A 27,305-nucleotide genomic window follows, 5' to 3' on the forward strand; every position below is an offset into this window, starting at 1 on the left:
CTATTTTCCCCAAATTGATCTGTAGATTCACCATAACCCAATCATGATCCCAATCAAAAATCCCAGATTTTTTTTTTTTGATAAATTGACAAATGATTCTAAAATTAGTATCTAAATGCAAAGAACCTAGAATAGCCAAAACAATTTGGAAAAGAGGAAAAATGTTGGATACCTTACCTAACCTAATTTCAATAATTAATAGAAAGCTTCAGTAATCAATGCAGTGTGGTATGATAGAAAAACAGATCAACGCACAAAAATAGAGCCACACATAAATTGTCAATTGATTCTTTGACAGAGGTGCCAAATTAATCCCTATGGTGAAAGGACAGTCTTTTCACTAATGCTGCTGGGACAACTGGATAACTATAATGGGAAGACAATGAACCTCTACCCATACTTCCCAACAAACACGGGTCTATGAATCATAGACCTAAATGTAAAAATAAAACTACTAGCTTTGAGAAGAAAACATAGATGAATTTTTTGTAATCTTGGATTAGGCAAAAATTTCTTACAGAGCACACAGAAAACACTAACCATTAAAAAAAATGATAAATTGGATTTCAAAACTTAAAAACTTCAGTTCATCAAAATACACCACTAAGAACATGGATAGAAAAACCCCAGACTACGAGAATAAATAATAATCAGTTGCACTTTCACATAATAATGCATATGGGAAGTACAATGAAAATAACATTCCATTTATAGCATAATACATAAAATATTTGAATTCCAGGCATAAACTACTAATGATGAAATAAAAGGAAAAAATAACTGGAAAGTTATACTTATGCTTGATTGTATAGACCATAATAAAGATGACAACACTTCCTAATTTAGTAAAGATATTTTAATGTAAGACTAATTAATTTTTCTCAGGATATTTTAAATAACATTTTTAAATGGGATTTCCACACCAAGGAAACATGCCTTTGTTTTTAGTTTATTGACTATTCTTAATAGCACATTTTTATCAGATTGGATTGGGGCAATCAGGAATTCTATAATTGGTCTTTGATTGGTTAGTGGCTAGTCAAACAAACTTTCAGAAAAAGGTTAAGAATACCGGAATAAAAATTAGGCCATGAGCAACTCCAAATACCATAACAAGAAACATAATCTTAAAAAATGTCCTGAAGATGTATGCTTTAGCTGCAGATAAGACACACACCCCTATTATTGTTGAAATTGCACTTTGCAACACAGGGTAGCCTAGCAGATACAATGCCTCGATGGTTTTTTGGTTTACTGAGGGCTTTGAACTGGAAACAAATGCATAGGAAATGTGCGCAGAAAAATCAAAAGAAAACCCTATACAAATGACAAGATTAATCATGGATATGGAATCAAGATTGACGTTCCAGAATGCCATGAAACCCGTTACTCCCACAATCACAGAAGCGATAGCAAAAGTTACCCACAAAGAACACAGCGGGTGAGGGATTAACAGTAAGGAAACAATGAACATAGCTGTTGAGGCGACAATTACATTTCGAACGGTGTTTTCTAATATTGCAGAATACTGATCAAAATATATGAACGCCTGGTTATACACCATTAGGGGAATTTCACACTTTTCGGCCATGTCTCGGAACTGGAGTAACATCAGCTTCTTATTGGTTGAAGAAGAAACACCCATGGTCTGAATGAAGGCCCGGGAACAAATGATTTCCTGTGATGATGTAATGTTAATATCATACATAAAAAGCGGAGAATCTATTACAAAATTGGGAATATTTTTTAGAAAAGTTATCTTATCATTTACATCGTGATGGTGGTTTTCCATATATTTCACATATTCTCGTAACCAAAACTCTGTGAGATTTTTATCTACATAGTCACTGTTTTCAAAATCTACAAGACATTTTTCCAATTTTTGCCTAGCATCTCCATCCCAATAGTCAAGAGCTTCAGTAACAATAACCATAACCCTGGGACCATAACTTGAAAAATGTTCTTCTTCTACATTAAAATACGGTGTGATGTAGGAGTCGTCACTTGCCAAATTTCGGAGGTCTAAACCTTCCTGCACTTGGAAACACCCATATATACTACTTATGATGTACAAAATGTATATAAGCACTACAAAAAACTTGGACTCAGTGCTTGTGAGAAAAGGACCAAAATAGTCTCTAAAAAACAAATTCATTGGGTGGATATCAGCTTTATGTTTGTCTCGGAGAGAATTACATGGGAGGCAGCAGGGCTTTTTTAATGAGGAACATTTTTGGTCAGGAGTTTCTGGTTTCTTCAACCAGCGTAGACAGACTACTTCTCTTTTACCATCCAGGGCCATAAATGCTCCAAAACAGGTGATGTTATAAAAATAACAAAAGAGCAGGGTTGTTCCTGTATAGATGCAGAAGTATTGTACGGACCTGAAAGAGGTCATAATTCCTGTATAGAAGGCCAGGATGTTGGTGATGGTGGTGATTGTAATGGACACTGCCACTTTTGAATAGACATTGGACATCCGCTCTTTTATGCTATCCATGAGGTTGGTCTTCTGCCAGGCAGAAATCATGATAAACATGTCATCGACCCCAACGCCTGTTAAAAAAAGAAACAGACTCTTCATACATATGAACATCCATTAAACATTAAACAGATCAGTTCACACCATTTCTTTGTCCATCTCTTAAGGTCTTATTTATCTTCCTCAGTCTGTGTTTTGATACTTCTTTCTGTGATGCTTTTTCTGGTTGCCTCTGAATCCACAACAGAACTTATCACTCCTTGCTCTGTAGTAGCTCTGTGCTTTGTACATACTCCTATTTGCACAGAGCACAGTATACTCTACTCCTAGTCATCATTTAGGGTGTTTTAATGATGAGTCAGGAAACCTGGCTGCTGGGTGTTAGGTGAAGCAGGATTAGCAATGTATCCTTGACTCCATTAGAATACTTGAGAGACCATTTTCTCCCATAAACCATTTTATTCTAATGCACTAATGTTGAGCCAACATACTGTTGCTTAAAATATGAGCTGGATTTATCTGTTCTACATTTAGCATCTAGCTATCAATGTGGTCTGATTGTAGAGGCACCCCATAATTTATAGACACACACACACACACACACACACACACACACACACACACACAAGTGCAGTTTTCCTGCTAGTCTGTTTTTGATACCCAGAAGGCTGTCATTCAAACTTCACTTGCCCAGGTTAAGGCATTATCTCAATAAAATGCAGGCTCTCTTGAGATCAGAAATATGCACCAAAGTAAATATTAATAATCCTTTACATATTAAATGCTTACTAAGGTAATCAGTTTTTTCCACAATGACGTTTCCTGATTGGTTTGGAATAAAGAAGACAGGAGAACATCTGAGGACTTTGAAACCATCAATGAAGGCTAGGAGAGGAGGACCACAGAGAAGAAATGGGATTACAAAGGACAGCATGAGCATGTTGCAGACAAATTTCATCTCCCTCAAGCTTTCTACTGCTTTCACTCATGTACACCTCTGTTTCTGTGTGTATTGATACAAAATCAGTACTTGGAACTAACATGCTGATTTTCATTTCAATTTTAAGAGATCTTCTCCATGGATTACCTGGGAGGGTACTGGGAGTTGCACTTTGCCTCTAATTCAGATGTTGTGTTCGTATGACCAAGGTAGGAGGGCCTACACTGACACAGGTTTACGTAGTGTGTCATAAACTGCATCCCGACACTCACCCTGCTGCCAGCTTTGTGGATTTCAGTTGTATTCAACTGAACAAAAGGGAAGAATCAGAGGTACTAAGGACGACGAATAAACTCATTGATATTTATTAGGTATTTAAAAACCACTGTCTCCCCTAGGAAATCAAATATTATTTCTTCCAAGTTGTTTACTTTCCAAAATATAAACATATTTATCTTCTCATGCTTATTGTAAAATAAATCCTGAAAGTACAGGAAAATGCAAAGAAAAAATTTAAACAACTGTAATTCCACCCTTCAGGGATATTCCTTGCTAATATTTTAAGTATATCCATCCAGAATTTGCTCTGTACAAATATACACATATATTTGTATATCTATTTTAAACATCTTGTTTCATAGCCAGCATTCTTCATTTAACACTTTATAGCTACCTCTTTTTAAAGACTGAATAGGATTCCAAAACTTTAATATGCTATGTTTGAGTGGACCGATCCTATGTCGATATGGGATTAGGTTGTTCTTGTTTTTCCTATTCTAAATCACACTGAAATGAACATACACGTTCTACTTTGTGACCACTTGTCCAATAATTAGGACAAACTCCTAGAAGTGGAGTAGGCAGGTCAAAGGTATTCCCTTTTAAATTTTTAAGTCTTTTGATTTGTTGCAAAGTTGTATTTTAAAAGTGCACCAATTTACAAACTTCCCCCAGCAAGCAGAATATGAGTGTTCATTTGCATACAACATTCCCCAAACTTTTATTCTTGCTAATATTCATTAATAAGAAAAGAAAACAAAGGTGTCTCACTTTTGTTTTAACTTGCATCCCTTAATTAACTGAAACGTCAAATATTTTTTCTCATATTTTCAGTGACTAGTATTTTGGATTTTGTGTGTTTGGTGTGTGTGTGTGTGTGTGAACTGCCTGTTCATGTCCCTGGTCTGTGTTTTTCCATTTGGGGTACTAGATTTTTCTAACTCTAAAGACACAGAATTCCATCTGATTTTCTTCTTTCCTGATACCCCATTTTGGATCTGTAGAGCCACCTAAATATAATTATTCTGCTTAATCTAACACAATCCCCTTCCATTATCCACCCCACACCCCCACATACACAATGTGCAGCCTCACGTTTTGTTTTACTCACCTAGAATAAGAAATGGTGAATTTGCAACTATGATCACAAATGGCACCCCAATGTACAACATCAGGCCAAAGCTGCTCACCACTGCCAAGGCAGCAGAAATCACTCCAAAGGCTGCAACCCACATTTTGTTTCGTATACAGTCACACCTGTAAATTTGGAGGGAAAAATCATGGAACTTGGAGTGGTAGCTTCCATACTGAAATTCCAGCAATTCATAACATTCTTGAATTGGATACCTATACAGAGCCCTCTTGGGCAATAATTCTCATACCTGTCTGCTGGAGAACTTTAATTTCCAGGCACTAGCCCAGACCAACTGAAAAAAAAAGGGGGGGTCAGAGACAGAAAAGTTGGAAATCTGTACTTTTACCAAACTATACTGGTTGATTCTTACACATCTAGCCAAGCACAAATCCACTGACTGGCATTTCAGGACCACAAAGATATACTAAAACACTGCAGATGGTTAATTCCACTCTGATCTTCAAAGGAGTGTGAATGGAACACAACAGCAAATGGAAGTACCTATATCCAGTTATCTTCTCACCCACCTGTGACTCAAGTTAGCCCTAAACACAATCCTAAATAGCTCCTGTATCTCAAAGCTGGTTCAATATGTATCTGGCTAACAAAAAGTATGAAAGTCTCCTTCTAGAAGCAAAAAGAACTACAATCCTGCAGCCTGTGGAACAAAAACCACATTCACAGAAAGATAGACAAGATGAAAAGGCAGACGGCTATGTACCAGATGAAGGAACAAGATAAAACCCCAGAAAAACAACTAAATGAAGTGGAGATAGGCAACCTTCCAGAAAATGAATTCAGAATAATGATAGTGAAGATGATCCAGGATCTCGGAAAAACAATGGCAAAGATTGAGAAGATGCAAGAAATGTTTAACAAAGACCTAGAAGAATTAAAGAACAAACAAACAGAGATGAACAATACAATAACTGAAATGAAAACTACACCAGAAGGAATCAATAGCAGAATAACTGAGGCAGAAGAACGGATAAGTGACGTGGAAGACAGAATGGTGGAATTCACTGCTGCAGAACAGAATAAAGAAAAAAGAATGAAAAGAAATGAAGACGGCCTAAGAGACCTCTGGGACAACATTAAATGCAAAAACATTCGCATTATAGGGGTCCCAGAAGGAGAAGAGAGATAGAAAGGACCAGAGAAAATATTTGAAGAGATTATAGCCAAAAAATTCCCTAACATGGGAAATGAAATAGCCACCCAAGTCCAGGAAGCGCAGCAAGTCCCATACAGGATAAACCCAAGGAGAAACACGCCGAGACACATAGTAATCAAATTGGCAAAAATTAAAGACAAAGAAAAATTAATGAAAGCAGCAAGGGAAAAATGACAAATAACATACAAGGGAACTCCCATAAGGTTAACAGCTGATTTCTCAGCAGAAACTCTACAAGCCAGAAGGGAGTGGCATGATATACTTAAAGTGATGAAAGGGAAGAACCTACAGCCAAGATTACTCTACCTGGCAAGGATCTCATTCAGATTTGATGGAGAAATCAAAAGCTTTACAGACAAGCAAAAGCTAAGAGAATTCAGCACCACCAAACCAGCTCTACAACAAATGATAAAGGAACTTCTCTAAGTGGGAAACACAAGAGAAGAAAAGGACCTACAAAAACAAACCCAAAACAATTAAGAAAATGGTCATAGGAACACACATATCGATAATTACCTTAAACGTGAATGGATTAAATGCTCCAACCAAAAGACATAGACTGGCTGAACGGATACAAAAACAAGATCCATATACATGCTGTCTACAAGAGACCCACTTCAGACCTAGGTACACATAGAGACTGAAAGTGAGGGGATGGAAAAAGATATCCCATGCAAATGGAAATCAAAAGAAAGCTGGAGTAGCAATACTTATATCAGATAAAATAGACTTTAAAATAAAGACTGTTACAAGAGACAAGGAAGGACACTACATAATGATCAAGGGATCAATCCAAGAAGAAGATATAACAATTATAAATATATATGTACCCAACATAGGAGCACCTCAATACATAAGGCAACTGCTAACAGCTCTAAAAGAGGAAATCGACACTAACACAATAATAGTGGGGGACTTCAACACCTCACTTACACCAATGGATCATCCTAAATGAAAATTAATAAGGAAAAACAAGCTTTAAATGACACAATAGACCAGATAGATTTAATTGATATTTATAGGACATTCCATCCAAAAACAGCAGATTACACTTTCTTCTCAAGTGCGCCCGGAACATTCTCCAGGAGAGATCACATCTTGGGTCACAAATCAAGACTCAGTAAATTTAAGAAAACTGAAATCATATCAAGCATCTTTTCTGACCACAACACTATGAAATTAGAAATGAATTACAGGGGAAAAAATGTAAAAAACACAAACGCATGGAGGCTCAACACTATGTTACTAAATAACCAAGAGATCACTGAAGAAATCAAAGAGGAAATCAAAAAATACCTAAAGACAAATGACAATGAAAACACGACAATCCAAAACTTTTGGGATACAGCAAAAGCAGTTCTAAGAGGGAATTTTATACCTATAAAAGCCTACCTGAAGAAATAAGAAAAATCTCAAATAAATAATCTAACCTTACACGTAAAGGAACTAGAGAAAGAAGAACAAACAAAACCCAAAGTTAGCACAAGGAAAGAAATCATAAATATCAGAGCAGAAATAACTGAAATAGAAACAAAGAAAACAATAGCAAAGATCAATAAAACTAAAAGCTGGTTCTTTGAGAAGATAAACAACATTGATAAATCATTAGCCAGACTCATCAAGAAAAAGAGGGAGAGGACTCAAATCAATAAAATTAGAAATGAAAAAGGAGAAGTTACAACAGACACCGCAGAAATACAAAGCATCCTAAGAGACTACTACAAGCAACTCTATGCCAATAAAATGGACAACCTGGAAGAAATGGACAAATTCTTAGAAAGGTATAACCTTCCAAGACTGAACCAGGAAGAAATAGAAAATATGAATAGACCAATCACAGGTAATGAAATTGAAACTGTGATTAAAAATCTTCCAACAAACAAAAGTCCACGACCATATGGCTTTACAGGTGAATTCTATCAAACATTTAGAGAAGAGCTAACACCCATCCTTCTCAAACTCTTCCAAAAAATTGCAGAGGAAGGAACACTCCCAAACTCATTGTATGAGGCCACCATCACCCTGATACCAAAACCAGACAAAGATACTACAAAAAAAGAAAATTACAGGCCAATATCACTGATGAATATAGATGTAAAAATCCTCAACAAAATACTAGCAAACAGAATCCAACAACACACTAAAAGGAGCATACACCATGATCAAGTGGGATTTATCCCAGGGATGCAAGGATTCTTCAATATACGCAAATTAATCAATGTGATACACCATATTAACAAATTGAAGAAGAAAAACCATATGATCATCTCAATAGACGCAGAAAAATCTTTTCACAAAATCCAACATCTATTTATGATAAAAAACTCTCCAGAAAGTTGGCATAGAGGGAACCTACCTCAACATAATAAAGGCCACAGCCAACATCATTCTCAATGGTGAAAAACTGAAAGCATTTCCTCTAAGATCAGGAGCAAGACAAGGATGTCCACTCTCACCACTATTATTCAACATAGTTTTGGAAGTCCTAGCCACGGCAATCAAAGAAGAAAAAGAAATAAAAGTAATACAAATTGGAAAAGAAGAAGTAAAACTGTCACTGTTTGCAGATGACATGATACTATACATAGAGAATCCTAAAGATGCCACCAGAAAACTACTAGAGCTAAGCAATGAATTTGGTAAAGTTGCAGGATACAAAATTAATGCACGGAAATCTCTTGCGTTCCTATACGCTAATGATGAAAAATCTGAAAGAGAAATTAAGGAAACACTCCCATTTACCACTGCAACAAAAAGAATAATATACCTAGGAAAAAATCTACCTAGGGAGACAAAAGACCTGTATGCAGAAAACTATAAGACACTGATAAAGAAATTAAAGATGACACAAACAGATGGAGAGATATGCCATGTTCTTGGATTGGAAGAATCAATGTTGTGAAAATGACTATACTACCCAAAGCAATCTACAGATTCAATGCAATTCCTATCAAATTACCAATGGCATTTTTTACAGAACTAGAACAAAAAAATCTTAAAATTTGTATGGAGACACAAAAGACCCCAAATAGCCAAAGCAATCTTGAGGGGAAAAAAAGGAGCTGGAGGTAACAGGCTCTCAGACTTCAGACTATACTACAAAGCTACAGTAATCAAGACAATAGGGTACTGGTACAAACACAGAAACATAGATCAATGGAACAAGATAGAAAGCCCAGTGGTAAACACACGCACCGATGGTCAACTAATCTATGACAAAGGAGGCAAGGATATACAATGGAGAAAAGACAGTCTCTTCAATAAGTGGTGCTGGGAAAACTGGACAGCTACATGTAAAAGAATGAAATTAGAACACTCCCTAACACCATACACAAAAATAAACTCAAAATGGATTACAGACCTAAATGTAATAAGACCGGACACTATAAAACTCTTAGAGGAAATTATAGGCAGAACACTCTCAGACATAAATCACAGCAAGATCTGTTTTGATCCACTTCCTAGAGTAATGGAGATAAAAACAAAAATAAACAAATGGGACCTAATGAAACTTCAAATCTTTTGCACAGCAAAGGAAACCATAAACGAGACGAAAAGACAACCCTCAGAATGGGAGAAAATATTTGCAAATGAATCAATGGACAAAGGATTACTCTCTAAAATATATAAACAGCTCATGCAGCTCGATATTAAAAAAACAAACCACCCAATCCAAAAATGGGCAGAATACCTAAATAGACATTTCTCCAAAGAAGACATACAGATGGCCAAGAAGCACATAAAAAGATGCTCAACATCACTAATTATTAGAGAAATGCAAATCAAAACTACAATGAGGTATCACCTCACACCAGTTAGAATGGGCGTCATCAGAAAATCTACAAACAACAAATGCTGGAGAGGGTGTGAAGAAAACGGAACCCTCTTGCACTGTTGGTGGGAATGTAAACTGATACAGCCACTATGGAGAACAGTATGGAGGTTCCTTAAAAAACTAAAAATAGAATTACCATATGACCCAGCAATCCCACTACTGGGCATATACCCAGAGAAAACCATAATTCAAAAAGACACATGCACCCCAATGTTCATTGCAGCACTATTTACAATAGCCAGGTCATGGAAGCATCCTAAATGCCCATCAACAGACGAATGGATAAAGAAGATGTGGTACATATATACAATGGAATATTACTCAGCCATAAAAAGGAATGAAATTGGGTCATCTGTTGAGACGTGGATGGACTTAGAGACTGGCATACAGAGTGAAGTAAGTCAGAAAGAGAAAAACAAATACCATATATTAATGCATATATGTGGAACCTAGAAAATGGTACAGATGATCCGGTTTGCAGGGCAGAAATAGAGACACAGATGTAGAGAACAAACGTATGGACACCCAGGGGGGAAAGTGGCGGGGGGGTGGTGGTGGTGGTGGTGTGATGAATTGGGAGATTGGGACTGACATGTATACACTGATGTGTGTAATATTGATGACTAATAAGAACCTGCTGTTTAAAAAAAATAAAAATTAAAAAAAAAAGTAAAGCCTCCTTCTAAAAGATTTTCATACTCTCCTCTGCTGGAGAAGTGAGCTCTAGAAAAGTGGCTACTAATTGCAAAAAAAATGTGATATGTACTCCATTTTGAGTAACACAAGCTATGCCTGTTTCTTGGTTGGACCAACAGAAATGGGAATACATACACAGCAATTAAAGAATGGGTTTAATACTTTTCCTCCCAACAACCATGACTTTACATTTTAAAATACTGACAACAGCCTCTGGTTTTCTACTTTATTCATTCGCTAACTGCTCCAAAACAAATGACTGATACCTGCCTCTAGATATTTTTTAGCAGGAGAGAGAAACTAAGTTTGGTTTGAAAACTGGGAGAGTCAACTAAGCAAATGGAGCTACTGATTCCAAAACAGCAAGAATATAACTAAAGACCTTATTCAGGCAGGACCACATTAAAATAGCTAACCTTTCTTATTACTACCAAAAAAAAAAAAAACTACACTGTGCCTGTATCTCACTTTTTCTCAAACTGCTGGTGCTTTCAGTTAAACTCAGGGCCCAAAAATAAACACACACACACACACACACACACACAGTCTCACTCCAGAGCAAAAGTAAATTTCTTTGTAAATCAAAAGTAAATCCAACTTTGATTATAACAAATACTTTCTTAAAGTAACAATACTGGTTTATAGGAGTTTAAGATAAGAAAGTAACACAGATGAACCGTGAAATCAACAAGATTAATGAGGATAAAAGCTACATGTGACATGTTTATCCCCATTCCCTCTTTCAGGTTTCTGGATTTTTTTGGTGTAAATTTTTCAGAGGATGGGGGAGTGAAGTAGATTATTGGCTAGAGTGACTTGACTTTGACTAGTTGCTGTGTTGACTTTTTCTAAATGACCTTTATTTTAATGTTCAATAGGCAATGGAGGGAAGATGTGAATGTAGAGCACTGTTTGGTGAACACACTTGCAGATTTTCTAGTCCCCAAGAAGGACCTTGGTTAAGCAGTTTATCAGAATGACTTAGAAGAGTCTTAGAACTTCAGATTCCTGCAGTCCTGGAACACAGCTCTGCAGATTCTGATCTATAGGTTTGTAGAGAAGCTGCAGAATCCAAGTGTCTAAAAATTTCTTCATATGATTCCAATGCTCAGGCAGTTACGCATCACGGGCAGCAAAATAGCCAATTTTTTGAATTTTCTATTCACTTAGCAGGGGAGGGCTAAAGTAGAAATCATTCCACTTAGAATACAGTCTATGTACACGCTTGGTGAGGGATCCACATCTTCCTTGAAACATAATGATGTCTATCAAGACTAAAGAATAGTTTACAGTGTATTTGAGAAGGGAAAGATTCTCTGGATTTTTTTTCTGAAATTGATCTCACATTTGGTGTAAGTTTTGTCATTTCCAAAATGTCAGACAATTTTGAAATAGTCTGGAAGCTCAACATACCAGTACTTACCATAGAATGAAGTTCAATTTGGAGTATACCTTTTGAGAAAGTCTTACTATTGTTTAAATGACTTCACTGCAAGACAGTAAATATGGAACCACAAAATGTGTTTGAATAATGGTTCTGTATGAGGTAAGTGCATGTAGGCAAGGAATAACTTTCATATATAAGTGTGTGAGACAGGCAGGGTGGGGATATCTTAGGGACTGTCTAGGAGGCCCCACCCAGAACAGAGATAAGATTCTCAGTGATAACAGAGAACTGGGAGTGAGAGATGTCAAGGAACTTACAAAAGCTCTCACAGGATTACCAGTTGTATATTCAAACCCAGAAAAAGCATCTATTAGACCATCACTCAGCATGTATGGCTTAAGAATCTTCCTCTTCCCTTTCCTCTTCTCCTTGGGCATGTTCCAACCCAGGAACTAGTACAGCAAGATAAGAAGTGGTAGAAGAGGGCAGGGAAGCCCTTTTTTTCCCCGTAAAAGGCTTTCCCATGCAGTGTGCTCCAGCTAAGAGAGGGGGAAACCTTAGCTTCAAATCAAGTTATCACTTTTTGCTTATTACGTGGACATGGACATTTTAATTCCAATTGGAGGACTCTGCCTTACCTAAGAATGACAGTGAAAGTCACAGGTCCTGCCTCAGTTTTTATGGGGCAGAGGAAGAACTTGCTCTACCTACAAAACTTAAAGGGAACAGAGGGAGATGAAAATAAAGTTGCTTTATGTTTACACCTCATGTGTCCTGTGTGTTCAATATGTTGGTTACATAAGCATAAAAAGTCTTCAAAGACAAATGTAAGTCATTTTCTAATTGCCTTCAATACAAGATTTTCTGAATTACTGTCCACAATTATTTGCTACAGATAAGCAAGAATTGACATAACTTTGTATATTCAGAACCAACTATCCAGTAGAAGACTTTTGTCAAACTAGTTCTTGGTACCTTATAGATTCCATACTAATTAAAAAAATTATTTATCCTACTAACTTTAACAAGATTGAATTTTGCTTTCTTTCCTCCCCCGTCCCTCCCTTCCTCCCTTCCTTCCTTCCCTTCTTCCTCCTTTTTTCTTCCTTCCTTCTTTTTTTGTTTCTTTATTTTCTAAGGGATGTGATCTTCCTTTCCAGAATAACAAAGTTATAAATTAGTTTATTGACTCTAAAGATGCACCCAGTGTGGTTAAGTCCCTTTACCTATTGGAGCCTCACATCTTTCTCTACCTTAAACCTAGAGAGTTAAATTATATCATTTTCCCCCAAACGTATGTACTTATGAGAATAAACTAGAGAAATTTTTGAAATATAGATTTTCAGATTTAGCCTCCAGATACTTGATTCAATAGGGCAGGGCCTCAGAATGTGTGGTTTTAGGGCTCTCTCTGTGACTCTGATGTGAGAATCATTAGAATAATATTATTTGTGAGGTTCTTTCTACATCTAAATTCTATTTTTTTTTTGGCTGATATTTTTCATATTTTAGCTTTCCGGCCATAAGAGCTCAAACTAACCCTAATGCCTAGATAACAAGTGCTTAACAAGGTAAACTCTACACCAGACCAATGGAAATGCCCATGTCAATTAAATTAGAGCTTATTTTTTTGTATAGTTAAAAGTACTAGTTCAAATTTATAATAGAAATAAAGACTTGTTTCTTAGCTCTATCAGCATATCTGCCTCCAAATGACACAACTAATCATAACTGGCACAACATGTAAGGTAATAAACATATGCCAAATCAAACAAAACCGGCCAAAATTTCTTTTTACTATTCCATTTGATTTCATACTATTGCTAATGGGCAAAATTTTTTTTAAGTCATTAGGTTTAAAAAATAAGAGTTTACTGTTAGACATCAGAAAAATGTAGAGTAAGAATTTTCCACTTCTTGTCTCCCAACAGATACATAGAAAAACAAGCAGAAGTTGTCAGAACCAACTCTTTGATCTCTAGAAAACAGTCAAAAGTTTACAGAGGGCTGAAAGAAAAAAAAAAAAAAGGCAGGGGGCCTTTAAAACAGTAGGAAGGTTTGTAGTGAGTTTATATGCCCTACCTCACCTCCCTCTCTGGTGGGATAGAAGTTTTAAAATGGCAGTGATCATAAAGTGGCAGATGTGTTAAACTGGCCATAGTCTTAAAGTGGCAAGAGTCTTAAAGCAAAGTCTTAAAGCAACAGCAATCTTAAAGCATCAACAGCCCATGTTACCAGTGTGGGACTATTTCCTTATTTCTGGAAGGAGCAGAGCAGACCTTATTCACATAATATTTTATATATCTGTTCTAAACTGTCTAGGGACTACCTGAAGGACTGATGCAAGGCACTCCTCTGTTGTGTCTAACACAAAACTCAGGTTGAGAAAGGTGGAAACACCACAAACTGAATAAACAAACTTCACATGCATAGGGCAGAAGATTACAGCCCAAACATACAAAAGACTGCCTAAGGCAGAAGCTGGGGAGCATTCCTCTGGGAGTTTAGAATATTCACAAGTGCCTGTGTATACTGGGGAATTTAAAAGTCACCCAGGGCAAGATATAATGCTCAAAAAGGACTTAAGACACTAAGCTTTCACCTATGGCTAATCCCCAGTCACGGCATAACCCTGGGTAAGTGTTGAAGGAGAGTCCAGAACCATTTTGAAAAGACTGGGAGAGCTCCTGGCATGCAAGGAAATTTCTGTCAAAACACTAGCTGAACACAAGCTAAGGAACGGGACTTCAGTGACAACATAAACAAGGAATACAATCTTTGCAATAATAGTTTGGGAAAGTCACTAAGAAGATCAACTACTACAGTATTAAACAAACAAGCAAACAAACATCAGGAAACCCTGGGGAGGTAGGAAATCTGATTTCCAGTTACCACATTATAATAGTCAAATGCCAAGTTTTCAACAACAACAACAACAACAACAACAACAAAATCCCAAGGCATACAAAGAAATAGGAAAGTATTGCTCAGGCAAAGGAACAAAATAAATTGACAGGAAAGACAGAGACAGGACCTAGTAGATAAAGACTATAAAACGCTGTCTTAAATAAGCTTAGAGAACTAAAGGTGAGCACTGACAAGGATATAAGGAAAATAATGTATGAACAAAGTGGTCATTTAAATAAAGAGATAGAAAAAAACTTAAAAGGAACTAAAATTCTAGAGCTGAAAAGTACAACTGAAATAAAAACCAAAACACTAGAGATGTTCAATAACAGATTTAGTAGGCATAATAAAGAACCAGTGAACTTGAAGATAGGTCAATTGAAATTACTGAGTCTGAGAGGCTGAAAGAAAAAAGGATTAAGAAGTGAAAAGTACCTCACAGACCTGTTAGATTCCAGCAAGCAAACCAACATACATATTATGGGTGTCCCTGAAAAAGAAGAGAGGGAAAAAAAGGCAGAAAGAATATTTAAAGAATAATGACTGAAAACTTCCCAAATTTGATAGAAGACATGAAGCTACAAATCCAAGAAACTTAACAAACTCCAAGTAGGATAAACTCAAAATGATCCACACCATGAGACATTATAATCAAACTATTGAAAGACGAAGACAAAAAGAGTCTTGGAAGCAGCAAGAAAGAAGTAACTGATCATGTACAAAGGATACTAAATAAGTATAAAGGTTGATTTCTCATCAGAAACCATGGAGGCCAAGGGACAATGGATGATATTGAAAGTGTTAAAAGAAAAACCCATCAACTTCAAGGTAGTGTCCAGAAAACTCTCCTTCAAATATGAAGGAGAAGTTAAGACATTCACAGATAAAGAAGAGCTGAGGGAATTTGTTATCACTAGGCCTGTCCTATAAGAAATGCTGAAGGAACTCCTTCAGATTGAAATGAAGGAAAAAAAAAAAGTAACCGAAGTCATGAAGAAATACAGATGTCCAGTAAAGGTAAATACATGGGCAAATACAAAAACAAGTATTATTGTATTTTTGGTTTGTAACTCTACCTTTTATTTCCTACAGAATTTAAAAGACAATTACATAAAAATAACTATAAATCTATGTTATAGTGCATACAATGTATAAGGATATAATTTATGACAACAACATAAGGGAGGGAGGACAGAGATGTATAGAAGCAGCATAGTTAAAAGTTAAGTAGGTATTAATTTAATACAGATCATTTTAAATTTAAGATGTTATATGAATCTCCATGGTAACCACAAAGAAAGTCTCTAAAAACCATCACAAAAGGAAATGAAAAAATAATCAAAACAGCTCACCAGAAAAATAGAAACTAAACATAAAAGAACGCATAAATCAGGAATTCACTGGTCCAGTGGTTAAGACTTGGAGCTTTCACTGCCTGGGCCTGGGTTCAATCCCTGGTGAGGGAATTAAGATCCCACAAGCCGCGCAGCATGGCCAAAAAAAAAAAAGGCATAAATGGATGAAATGAAGGACAATAAGCTATAATATATACAGAATACAAACAGCAAAACAGCAGGAGTAAGTCCTTCCTTGTCAGCAATTATTTTAAATCTAAATAAATTAAACTTTCTAATCAAAAGGCAGATATTGTCAGAATGGATAAAACAGCATGATTCAACTATATGCTGTGTACAAGAGACTCACTTTAGATCCAAAGACATGAACAGATTGAAAGTTAGAGCATTGAAAAAGATACTCTATATGAATAGTAACCAAAAGAGACCAGGGGTGGCTACACTGATATCAGACAAAAATAGACTGTATTTCAAAAACTGTTAAAAGAGACAGAGGAACACTATATATCGATAAAAGGGGCAATTAATCAGGAAGATATAACAACTATAAACATAAATTAACCACATAACAGAGACCCAAAATATATGAAGCAAATATTAACAGAATTGTAGAGAGAAATATATAGCTCTACAGTAATAGTTGGCAAATTCAATGCATCACTTTCAATAATGGATAAAACATCTAGGCAGATAATTTATAAGGAAAATGAAAACAAACATACAAAACACCATAATTTATGAGATGTAGTGACACCAGTGCCCATAGGTAAATTTATAGCTACATTAAAAAAGAGAAAAGATCTCAAACCACTTTGTGGATTTAGACACCTTGTGGAACCAGAAAAAGAAGAGAAAACCAAACACAAACCTAACAGAAGGAAGAAAATAATAAAGATTAGAACAGTGATAAATAAAATTGAGAATAGAAAAACAATAGAAAACACCAACAAAACCAAAAGTGGTTATTGAAAAAGATCAACAAAATTGACAAACATTTATCTAGACTGACAAAGGAGGGGGAAAAAAGATACAAATAACTAAATCAGATATGAAAGTGAGGACATTACTACTGAACTTACAGAAATGTAAAGTATTATAAGAGACTACTATTAACAACTTATGCCAACAAACTGGATAACCTAGATAAAATGCACAAATTCCTAGAAATACACAAAGACCTAAACTGACTCAAGATGAAACAGAACATTTCAACAGACATGTAACAACTAAAAGGATTGAATCAGTAATCAAAAACCTCCTAACAAAAAAAGTCCAGGACCAGATGGCTTCGCTAGTGAATTTTACCAAACATGTAAAGAAGAATTAATACCAATCCTTTTCAAACCCTTCCAAAAAGTTGAAAGGAAGGGAACACTTCCTAACTCATATGATGAGGCCATCATTACATTGATATCAATTCCAGACAAAAGTATCACAAGAAAGCTACAGATAATACCTCTTATAAATATAGATACAAAAATCCTCAACAAAATTCTAGCAAACACAATTCAATAGCATATTGAAAGGATTATACATCATGACCATATGGGATTTACCCCAGGAATGCAAGAGTGGTTCAACATGGGAAAATCAATCAATGTAATACACCACACTAATAGAACAAAGGATAAAAACCACATGATCATCTCAAAAGATGCAGAAAATGCATTTGACAAATTCCAATATCTTCTCGTGATAAAAACACTCAAAAACAAGAAATGGAAGGAAAGTTCCTCAAAATTATAAAGTCAAGTATGAAAACTGCACAGCTAACATCATACTCAATGGTGAAAAATGGAAAGCTTTCCATCTAAGATCAGGAACAAGATAAGGATGCCCACTTTCACCAATGATATTCAACATTGTACTGAAAGTGCTAGCCAGAGCAATTACACAAGAAATCGAAATAAAAGGAATTCAAATTGGAAAGGAAGAATTGTAACTATCTCTTTTCACAGATTATATGATCATATATATGAAAAATCCAAAGACTCCACAAGAAAACTACTAACGTTAGTAAACAAATTTAGTAAAGCTGCAGGATATAAGATAAACACACAGTATTCAGCTGTTTCTATCCATGCACAATGAACAATCCCAAAAGAACTTAAAGAAGTAACTCCATTTAGTGTTTAAAATAATGAAATACTTAGGAATACATTTGATCAAAGAAGTGAAAGACGTGTATGCTGAAAACTACAAAACATTGATGAAAACTAAAGAAGACCTAAATTAATGGAAAGACATTCTTAGCTCACGGGGAGGAAGAGATTGTCAAAATGACAATCTCACCTAAGCAATCTACAGATTCAACACAATCTCTATCAAAATTCCAATGACTTTTTTTTTTCAGAAATGGAAAGGTCAACACTCAAATTCATATGGAATTACAAGGAGCCCTGGATATCCAAAATAACCTTAAAATGAAAAAAAATTGGACAGCTGAGATTTCCAGATTTCAAAACTTATAGCAAAGCTACAATAATTAAAACAGAGTGGTACTAGTATATGGATTGACATATAGACCAATGGACTAGAACTGAGCGTCTGGAAATAAACCCATACGTCTACAGCCCATTGATTTTTGGCAAGGATGCCAAGTCCATTCAACTGGGAAAGAACAGTCTCTTCAACAAATGGTACTTGGACAACTGGATTTCCACATGTACAAGAATGAAGTTGGACCCCTACTCCACATCACATACAACTATGAATTAAAAATTGCAATCACCTAAATTTCAGAGCTAAAACCATAAAACTCTTGAAGGAAACATAGGGTAAATGTGCATGACCTTGGATTTGTCAATGGATTATTAGATATAACACCAAAAGCACAAGTAGCAAAAATAAAAATAAGTTGAATTTCATCAAAATTAAAACATTTGTGCATTAAAGGACATTACCAAGAAAGTAAAGAGATAATCTACAGAGTGGGAGAAAATATTTGCAAATCATATATCTTGATAAGGATTTAATATCTAAAATATATAAAGTACTCATCAACAATAGGACTCAACACAACAAAAGAACAAACAACTTCATTAAAAATAGGCAAAAGTGGGAATTCCCTGGCAGTCCAGTGGTTAGGACTCCACGCTTTCACTGCCAAGGGCCCGAGTTCAATCCCTGGTCAGGAAACTAAGATCCTGCAAGCTGTGTGGCACAGACAAAAAAAAAAAAAGGGCAAAGGACCTGAACAGACATTTCTCCAAAGAAGATATACAAATGACCAGTAAACACATAAAAAGATACTTAATATCATTAGTTACTAGGGAAATGCAAATCAAAACCACAATGAGATGTCACTTTGTACCTACAAGGATGGCTATAATCAATAAAACAGAAAATAACAAGTGTTGGTGAGGATGTGGAGAAATTGGAAAATTTACACATTGCTGGTGGGATATAAAATGGTGTAGCCTCTGTGAAAAATAGTTTGGTGGTTCTTCAAAAAGCTAACCAGAGAATTATCATACAACCCACTAATTCCACTCCTAGGTATATACTGAAATGAATTGAAAACAGGTTCAAACAGAGATTTGTACACCAACGTTCATTGCCGCATTATTCACTATAGTCAAAAGATGGAAATATTCCAAGGGCCCATAAACGGATAAGTAGATAAAATGCAGTATATACATAAAATGGAATATTATTCAGCCATAAAAAGGAACTCATGCTACAACATGGATAAACCTTGAAAACATTATGCTAAGTGAAAATAAGCCAGTCACAAAAGGACAAATACTGTATGATTCCACTTATATGAAATCTCTACAATAAGCAAATTCATGGAAACAGAAAGTAGATTAAAAAGTAACCAAGACTTGGGGGAGACAATGGGGAGTTATTGCTTAATGGTTACAGAGTTTCTGTTTGGGGTGATGGAACATATTTATAAAGAGATAGTTGTGATGGTTGTACAACAGTGTGAATGTAATTAATGCCACTAAATTGTACACTTAAAAATGGTTTTTAGGGACTTCCCTGGTGGTCCAGTGGTTAACACTCCATGCTCCCAGTGCAGGGGGCCCAGGTTGGATCCCTGGTCAGGAAACTAGATCCCGCATGCCGCAACTAAGAGCCTGCATGCCACAACTAAGAGCCCACATGCTGCAACTAAAGATCCCATGTGCTGCAACTAAGACCCGGCATAGCCAAATAATTAAATAAATATTTTTTAATGGTTTTTAAAATGGTACATTTTATGTTATACATATTATATACATATATATCACCACAATAAAATATTTTTTAAAGTTAGAGTTTAAAAAACTAATAAAAGTCTTTTACCTGTAGCATGATGTGATTGCAAATAATATGATTAGAAGGTATGCCAAGTGAAACAAGGGGATCACTGTCATAGAAGTTGCCTCAAATTCCAGTTGTCTAGAAAGTGATGTAAAGTAGACCACCTGCCACAAAAATATACTCAGATAAGTAACTTTTAATTCTGATATTGTGTGTGTTACAAATGATATTGAAACACTACAGCTTGATTGAAACATTAAAATTCAGTAAAGAATCAAACTATGTGGATTCTGATTTTAGAATAAAGAAGGTAATAAAGATTTGCTTCTTCCCACAAACCTCTGGCATGCTTTCCAAAGTTTCTTTCAAAAATCTAAAGTTTAAAACTCCTGAATATATGAAATCTGAATCTTATATAAAAAAATCATTAAAAACTATAGACATTTTGGCTTTTTCTAAATTTTTATTAGGTTGTTATCTTTTACTATTTTAATTGCACAAATATCATTTCATTAAGGACTGGGTATTCAAAGGCTTCTTCCAGAAGGTGTCTCATTTTCACCAGTTTTATTCAGAGTATTAGGTTTGCCAGCCCAGCAATTACTGAACAGCTAACATGTGCCTGGCACTATGCTATAATTTACTTTTAAAATGCTCAGCATTCTTTTTCAACAACACCATGGAACTTTTGCTTGTAGATTTGTTTTTTTTTTATTCCACTGAACTCTAAACAAATTTTAGGGGGCTCCCAGAAACAGCAAAGGCTTTAACTAAAAGTAAGAATTTCCAAGTAATATGACCAGAAAACCAAACTAAACCTTAAGATCAATTTCTGTACTGAACACAACAACCTTGAGGAGGTATAATTTGTGTTTTTCAGCAAAATATTACCAAGGATTTAAGATTTCTGGCTTTTTTTTTTTTTTTTTTTTAGGTCTTAGCTCTCTTTTTTATTTTATTTTATTTTTAAAAAATTTTATTGTAGTATAGTTGATTTACAATTATGTGTTCGTTTCAGGTGTACAGCAAAGTGAATCAGTTATACCTATGCATATATCCACTCTTTTAGATTCTTTTGTGGCATTCTTCAGTGCACTATGTTAAGAAAGTTGGATCAAGGACCAAATACAGCAGAACACACCCAGCTTCAAGTCAAGGGCTCCATCAAGTAATTAGGGAGTGCGGTTGGAACAAGTCTTCTTATCCCTCCCACCTTCTCCTGGCCTCCCTATAAAGCCCCAGCCGCTAGGTACCTGGATCTTCTTCAAGGCCAGACTCTTTTCAAGGTTGCCAACTTGGTTCAGGAAGTGGATCAGCCACGCCTTGCTACGTTCGCTGTCCTCGCCTTCGCCGGTCTTCAGGTAGTACTGCAGCCGCATGGCTTTGGCCTCCAGGAGTAACTGGCTCAGTCCCATGCTCTCGCCTAACACAGTTCCTCCAAGGATGTTGGTCAGGTACACGACCTGGCCGGCTAGGCTGTAGATGGGGAAGGTGATGTTTTTCAGGTTGAGGACATTGTTCGTTTTCCAGGCGAACAAGAGTGGGTTGGAGGGGACACAGTAGCCCTGGTTCTTCGAGCACACCTCATTGTAGAGGATCTGGGTTCCGTTTCCCTGTGTCACAGACAAAGCCTGGACCGCGTCGTCCACTTCACTAATTTCTGATAAGGTTTCTTGCTCCAGCAGCGAGTTGGTGTTGGAGACCACTAGAATGGAAGCATAATTGACCTCGGTGCTCTTCCTGGAGATGGAGAAGAGATCAGAGTCGTTGGCGGTGAAATGTCCCTGCACGAAGCGTCGCTCAGCCTTGGCGGGGCTCCCTATCGGGGTGTACTGCTCCTCGAGGTCTTCTTCTTCTTCCTTGGGCAGGTGAATCAGGCCAGTGCCGAGGACGGCCGTTAAAACCATGGGCAGCAGCAGGAAGATCCAGGGGTGCGAGCCCACCTCCCATCCCAGCCGCCGGAAGGCCCGGGAGAGCGGCGCCTCCAGGCAGTCGGTGTGGCAGCGGGGCCTCGCGGACACTCCGTTCTCAGACTCCGACGCCGGCAGAGGCGGCGGCGACTCCGGCGGGGCCCCTGCGCGCTGCCCCGCAGCCCAGCCCAGCTCGGGCTCCTGTCCCGGACCCGACGCCGAGAGCGGCTCCGGCTCGGGCTCTGCGGCCGGGAAAAGCTCCGAGCCGAGCCCTGCCGCCGGCTGCGGCCGGCTCTCCGAGTCCGGTCCCGGCCCCGCCTCCGGCCCCTGCGCTTCTGACCCCGGTTCCTGCCCCGCCTCCCGCCCGGGGGCCGCCTCTGGCGCAACCTTAGCTGGATTAAGCCTCATTTCCGGGAAGGAAAGGCGACGTTCACAAACAGGACAGCGATTGGAAGGGCGCTGCTGGACGGAGCGCCCATCTCCACCCACCCGACGGTTTCCTGGAAATTCTGAGGGAGTCTGTTTGAGCCCGGGCTGCTCGCGCCCGGATGCTGGAGCTTCGCTGGCGGCCACGTGGTAGCCTAACCAGCCCCAAATGTGTCCCTGCGCCCAGCCTCTCAGGATTCAGTGAATGCAAGAAACACTTCTTACAGGCGAATGGAATCGTGCCTGTCCTACAGGACTCACAATTTATTGGCAGAATTTGGCTGGTTCACGTGCGCACCCCCCGCACGCACACACACACACAGACACACACACAAATGGCACAGATATGTCATGTGTTCTAAGTGGCAGCTTTTACCTTTGGGGGGGATCATCCTGAAGCATGGTTCTCAGGGTAAGGCTTTGGTGAACCTGGTACACCTAATTTAGTTGTTTTTATTGCTTAACTACAGACATAACATTCTCCTTGTAAAAAGTTAGAAGTAAATGCATAGAATGAAAAGTGAAAAAACAGAAAATAACCCAAAACCCAACCCTAGAACTTCCTTCTGTCCCATTCCTCCTCTTAACGGAAGTGTTAAAAAGTGGGTGTTTATCCTTACAAACCGTTTTCTTTGCATTTGCAGGCATATCAAAATATATGCAAGTATATCTTTTCCATGAGTATTATTTCACTATCTGTGTATGCAGATTACATTGTTCACCAAATATGTCAAAGGATCTTAACATGTGACTGCATGTAGAGTTATCTTACTCTTTTGAATTGCTTTATAATTTTCCAGTGTATGAGTGAAACATAAATTAATGAGCCATAACCCTATTGATAGATCTGTGGGTCTTTTAGAGTTGTGAGATGTTTTTGTAGAAAGGGATTTACTGGGCCAAAGGATATCCCATTTTAAATTTCAGAGTTACTGATAAAATCCATAGAAGTTGTATCAGTTTACACCCTCATAAGCAATGCATGAAGTTTTGTTATGTCACAGCCTGTCCCAGAATGTCATTAAAATGTTTGATTCGTGCCACTGGTATCTTATTTTGATTTTACTTTTTTAATTTGTTGCTTAGACTCACCATATTTCCTCTCTGGGTGAACTATCATCTTATATCTTTTCCTGGTTTCCCTTTTGGACTGTTAGAATTTTCTTCCTGATTCTAGAAACCATTCATATACTAATGAAATGACTGTTTTGAGTCATGAGTCTCCCCGCCCCCCTATTCTTCCATTCCCATTTTGCTGGTTGCCATGCCTTCTGTTTGTAGTTGAATTAACTAATTTTTTTAAAATGAGTTCTGGATTTTGTTTCATAATAGACAGCTGTTTCCCTTTCAGTGATTATAATCTACTTTAAATTTTTTAAATTCACTCCTTTTTTTTATTACTGAAGTATAGTTGATTTACAATGTTCTGTTAGTTTCTGGTGTACAGCAAAGTGATTCAGTTACACATATAAATACATATTCTTTTTCATATTCTTTTCCATTATGGTTTATTACAGGATGTTGAATACAGTCCATATCCAGTAGGGTCTTGTTGTTTATCTATTTTATATATAGTAGTTTGTCTCTGCTAATCCCAAACTCCTAATTTACCCCTGCCCCACCCCCTTTACCCTTCGGTAACCATAAGTTTGTTTTCTATGTCTGTTTCTGTTTCAAAAATAAGTTCATTTGTGTCATATTTTAGATTCCATATATAAGTGATATCATATGGTATTTATCTTTCTCTTTCTGACTTACTTCACTTAGTATAATAATCTCTAGGTCCATTCATGTTGCTGCAAAAGGCAGTATTTCATTCTTTTTCATGGCTGTGTATTCCGTTGTGTATATGGGCCACATCTTTTTTTATGCATTCATCTGTCAACGGACATTTAGGTTGCTTCCATGCCTTGGCTATTGTAAATAGTGCTGTTATGAACTTTAGGGTGCATATATCTTTTTGATTTAGAGTTTTCTCTGGATATATGCCCAGGAGTGGGATTGCTGGATCATATGGTAGTTCTATTTTTAGTTTTTTAAGGAACTGCCATGCTGTTTTCCGTAGTGGCTGCACCAATTTACATTCCTACCAACAGTTTAGGAGGGATGCCTTTTCTCCACACCTTCTCAAGCATTTGTTATTTGTAGACTCTTTAATAATGGCCATTCTGACCAGTGTAAGGTGGTACCTCATTGTAGTTTTGATTTGCATTTCTCTAATAATTTTTAGCAATGTTGAGCAGCTTTTCATGTGCCTATTGGCCATCTGTGTGTCTTCTTTGGAGAAATGTCTGTCTAAGTCTTCTGTCCATTTTTTGATTGGGTTGTTTGTTTTCTTATTGAGTTGTATGAGCAGTTTTTATATTTTGGAAATTAATCCCTTGTCAGTCACATCATTTGCAAATATTTTCTCCCATTCTGTAGGTTGCCTTTTTGTTTTATTTATGGTTTCCTTTGCTGTTCAAAAGCTTGTAAGTTTGATTAGGTCCCATTTGTTTATTTTTGTTTTTATTTCTATTGCCTTGGGAGACTGACCTAAGAAAACATTGGTATGATTTATGTCAGAGAATGTTTTGCCTATGTTCTAAGAGTTTTATGGTGTCATGTTAACAAGCCTTTAAGCTATTTTGAGTTTATTTTTGTGTATGGTGAGAGGGTGTGTTTTAACTTCATTGATTACAGTGGCTGTCCAACTTTCCAATACCACTTGCTGAAGAGGAGAAAATGTGCATTTAAATATTGATCCATCTGGAAATTTATTTTAATGTAATGTAAAGAAGTGACATTGAGTGCTTGCTTCAACCAAAATTGTGCTACCTTTCCATAATATGGAATTTAATTGAAACATGACTGCCCTATCAAGGACTACATTTTCTAATTCCTTTGACTTACACATGTGACAACGAGATCAGTAGTCGACTACAAGCGCTGTGGCAAAGGGAAGGCCATCTGCATTCCATTGAAGTGAAGTAAGTTACTTAGGGCATAGAAAATATCCAAAAGTTGAAAAAACGTTAGATTTTTTGGGAAGAGAACATGGCAGGGGCATTGATCCTCACTAGGCCCCAGAGGGTACAGACTTCAGAAGGACAAATAATAGGTTCTGTTCAGGAATCTGCTGAGGTTGATTCTAAATCTGAAACAGATGTTGGGACCTAGGGGAAAGTGCCCCCGAGACACAAGTTCCAGGATCTACATAAATTCTGCTTAAATAGAACTAGACAGAATCCACACTCAATCCAAGAATGCATGGTCTATGTGGGCAATGGAAATTAAGAGGTTTTGGATCTTTTTCAAGGCATTATGGCATCCTAAAGTAAGACTTTGAGGCTAATGTGCCAGGGTTCAAATCCCAGCTCTACCTCTTACTACCTGTGTGATTTGGGGCAAGTCACTTAACCTCTCTCTGCAACACTTTTTCCATCTATCAAATGGAGAAAATAATACCTAGCTCATGTAGTTGTTATGAGGATTAAATTATTTAATACATGCAAAATTATTTAAAATATGAAATTCAATACAAGCCATTATTATTTGAAATAGTTAGACCATTGAGTGGTTTCTTGGTTATTGTTTGTAGTTTGATACCTTATCAACGTAAGGACAGTTTGCTACAATGTTTTTTTTTCTTTTTTGTTAAATGAATGAGTTAAAGTTTTGTCAAATCACATTTGTTATTTCATTGGGAAGATCATATGGATTCTCTTCTTCAATGTATGTACAGGAAAACAGTGTTATTATATTTTTCTAATTTTGAAAAATGCTAGAAAACCCTAAATGTCAGAATATAATGTGGGTTCAATTTATTGATAGTTTATATAGCATTTCTGCATTCATGTTTATAGTTTAGATTGGCCTACAATTTTCTTTTATTGTCCAATTTGGGTAACAATGTTATGTTAGCCCCTTAAAAAGTTGGATAGCTTTCTCTCTTTTTCTATTCTCTGCAAGAGTTTCTGTAAGATAGAAATAACTTGTTTCTTGGAGGTTGCTAAATCTCTTCTGTGAAATATCTGGGTCTAGTTCCTTTAAGAGGTGGACATTTTTATATTTCTAAAAATGTGTTAATGTCATTTGTTTTAAAATTAATTGTCATAACACTGTCATGTGTTTTTGAAGGTTAAAAAAATCTGTTCTTTATCTGTACTTACCAGGCTTCTTCCATTCCTAATGTTAATTTGCATGTACTCTCTTTTTTCCTTAAGCAGACTTTTTCTATTTACTACTCTTTTAAGAGAAACAGGTTTTGATTTCCAATTTAACTCTATTTTAAAATTCTTTCATCATTTTGTTTCTTTAATTCTACCTTTGCTTTTATTTACTTCCTCCAATTTTTGTCGTTCTTCTGATTTCTTAGGCTCACTGCTTCTTGTTTTATAATAAACACATTTAAAACTATACATTTTCACTTAAGTATTGGATTAACTATTTTACAGGTTTTGATGAGTAGTGTTCTAAAGATAAATTTTCAAAAATGTACTAATTTCCTTGGAAATTATCCTATTTTGTGTCATCTGTTTACCATGCT

The 27,305-nt window shown here is 36.7% G+C and overlaps 1 protein-coding gene across 1 annotated transcript; it reads right to left on the minus strand.

The window, feature by feature from the left end:
• Positions 1-886: 886 nt before the first annotated feature.
• On the minus strand, positions 887-22,759 carry LOC132360216 (patched domain-containing protein 3). The gene is made up of 4 exons (XM_059915257.1): positions 21,695-22,759; positions 20,484-20,605; positions 4,813-4,958; positions 887-2,556 (listed from the first exon to the last, which is right to left on the minus strand). Exons 1-4 carry the CDS (start codon positions 22,757-22,759, stop codon positions 1,052-1,054), a joined length of 2,838 nt encoding a protein of 945 aa, XP_059771240.1. The 3' UTR covers positions 887-1,051.
• Between the last annotated feature and the right edge of the window lie 4,546 nt (positions 22,760-27,305).

This window comes from Balaenoptera ricei, chromosome 2, assembly GCF_028023285.1.
Source record: "Balaenoptera ricei isolate mBalRic1 chromosome 2, mBalRic1.hap2, whole genome shotgun sequence".
In the NCBI taxonomy this organism is placed as follows: Eukaryota; Metazoa; Chordata; class Mammalia; order Artiodactyla; family Balaenopteridae; genus Balaenoptera; species Balaenoptera ricei.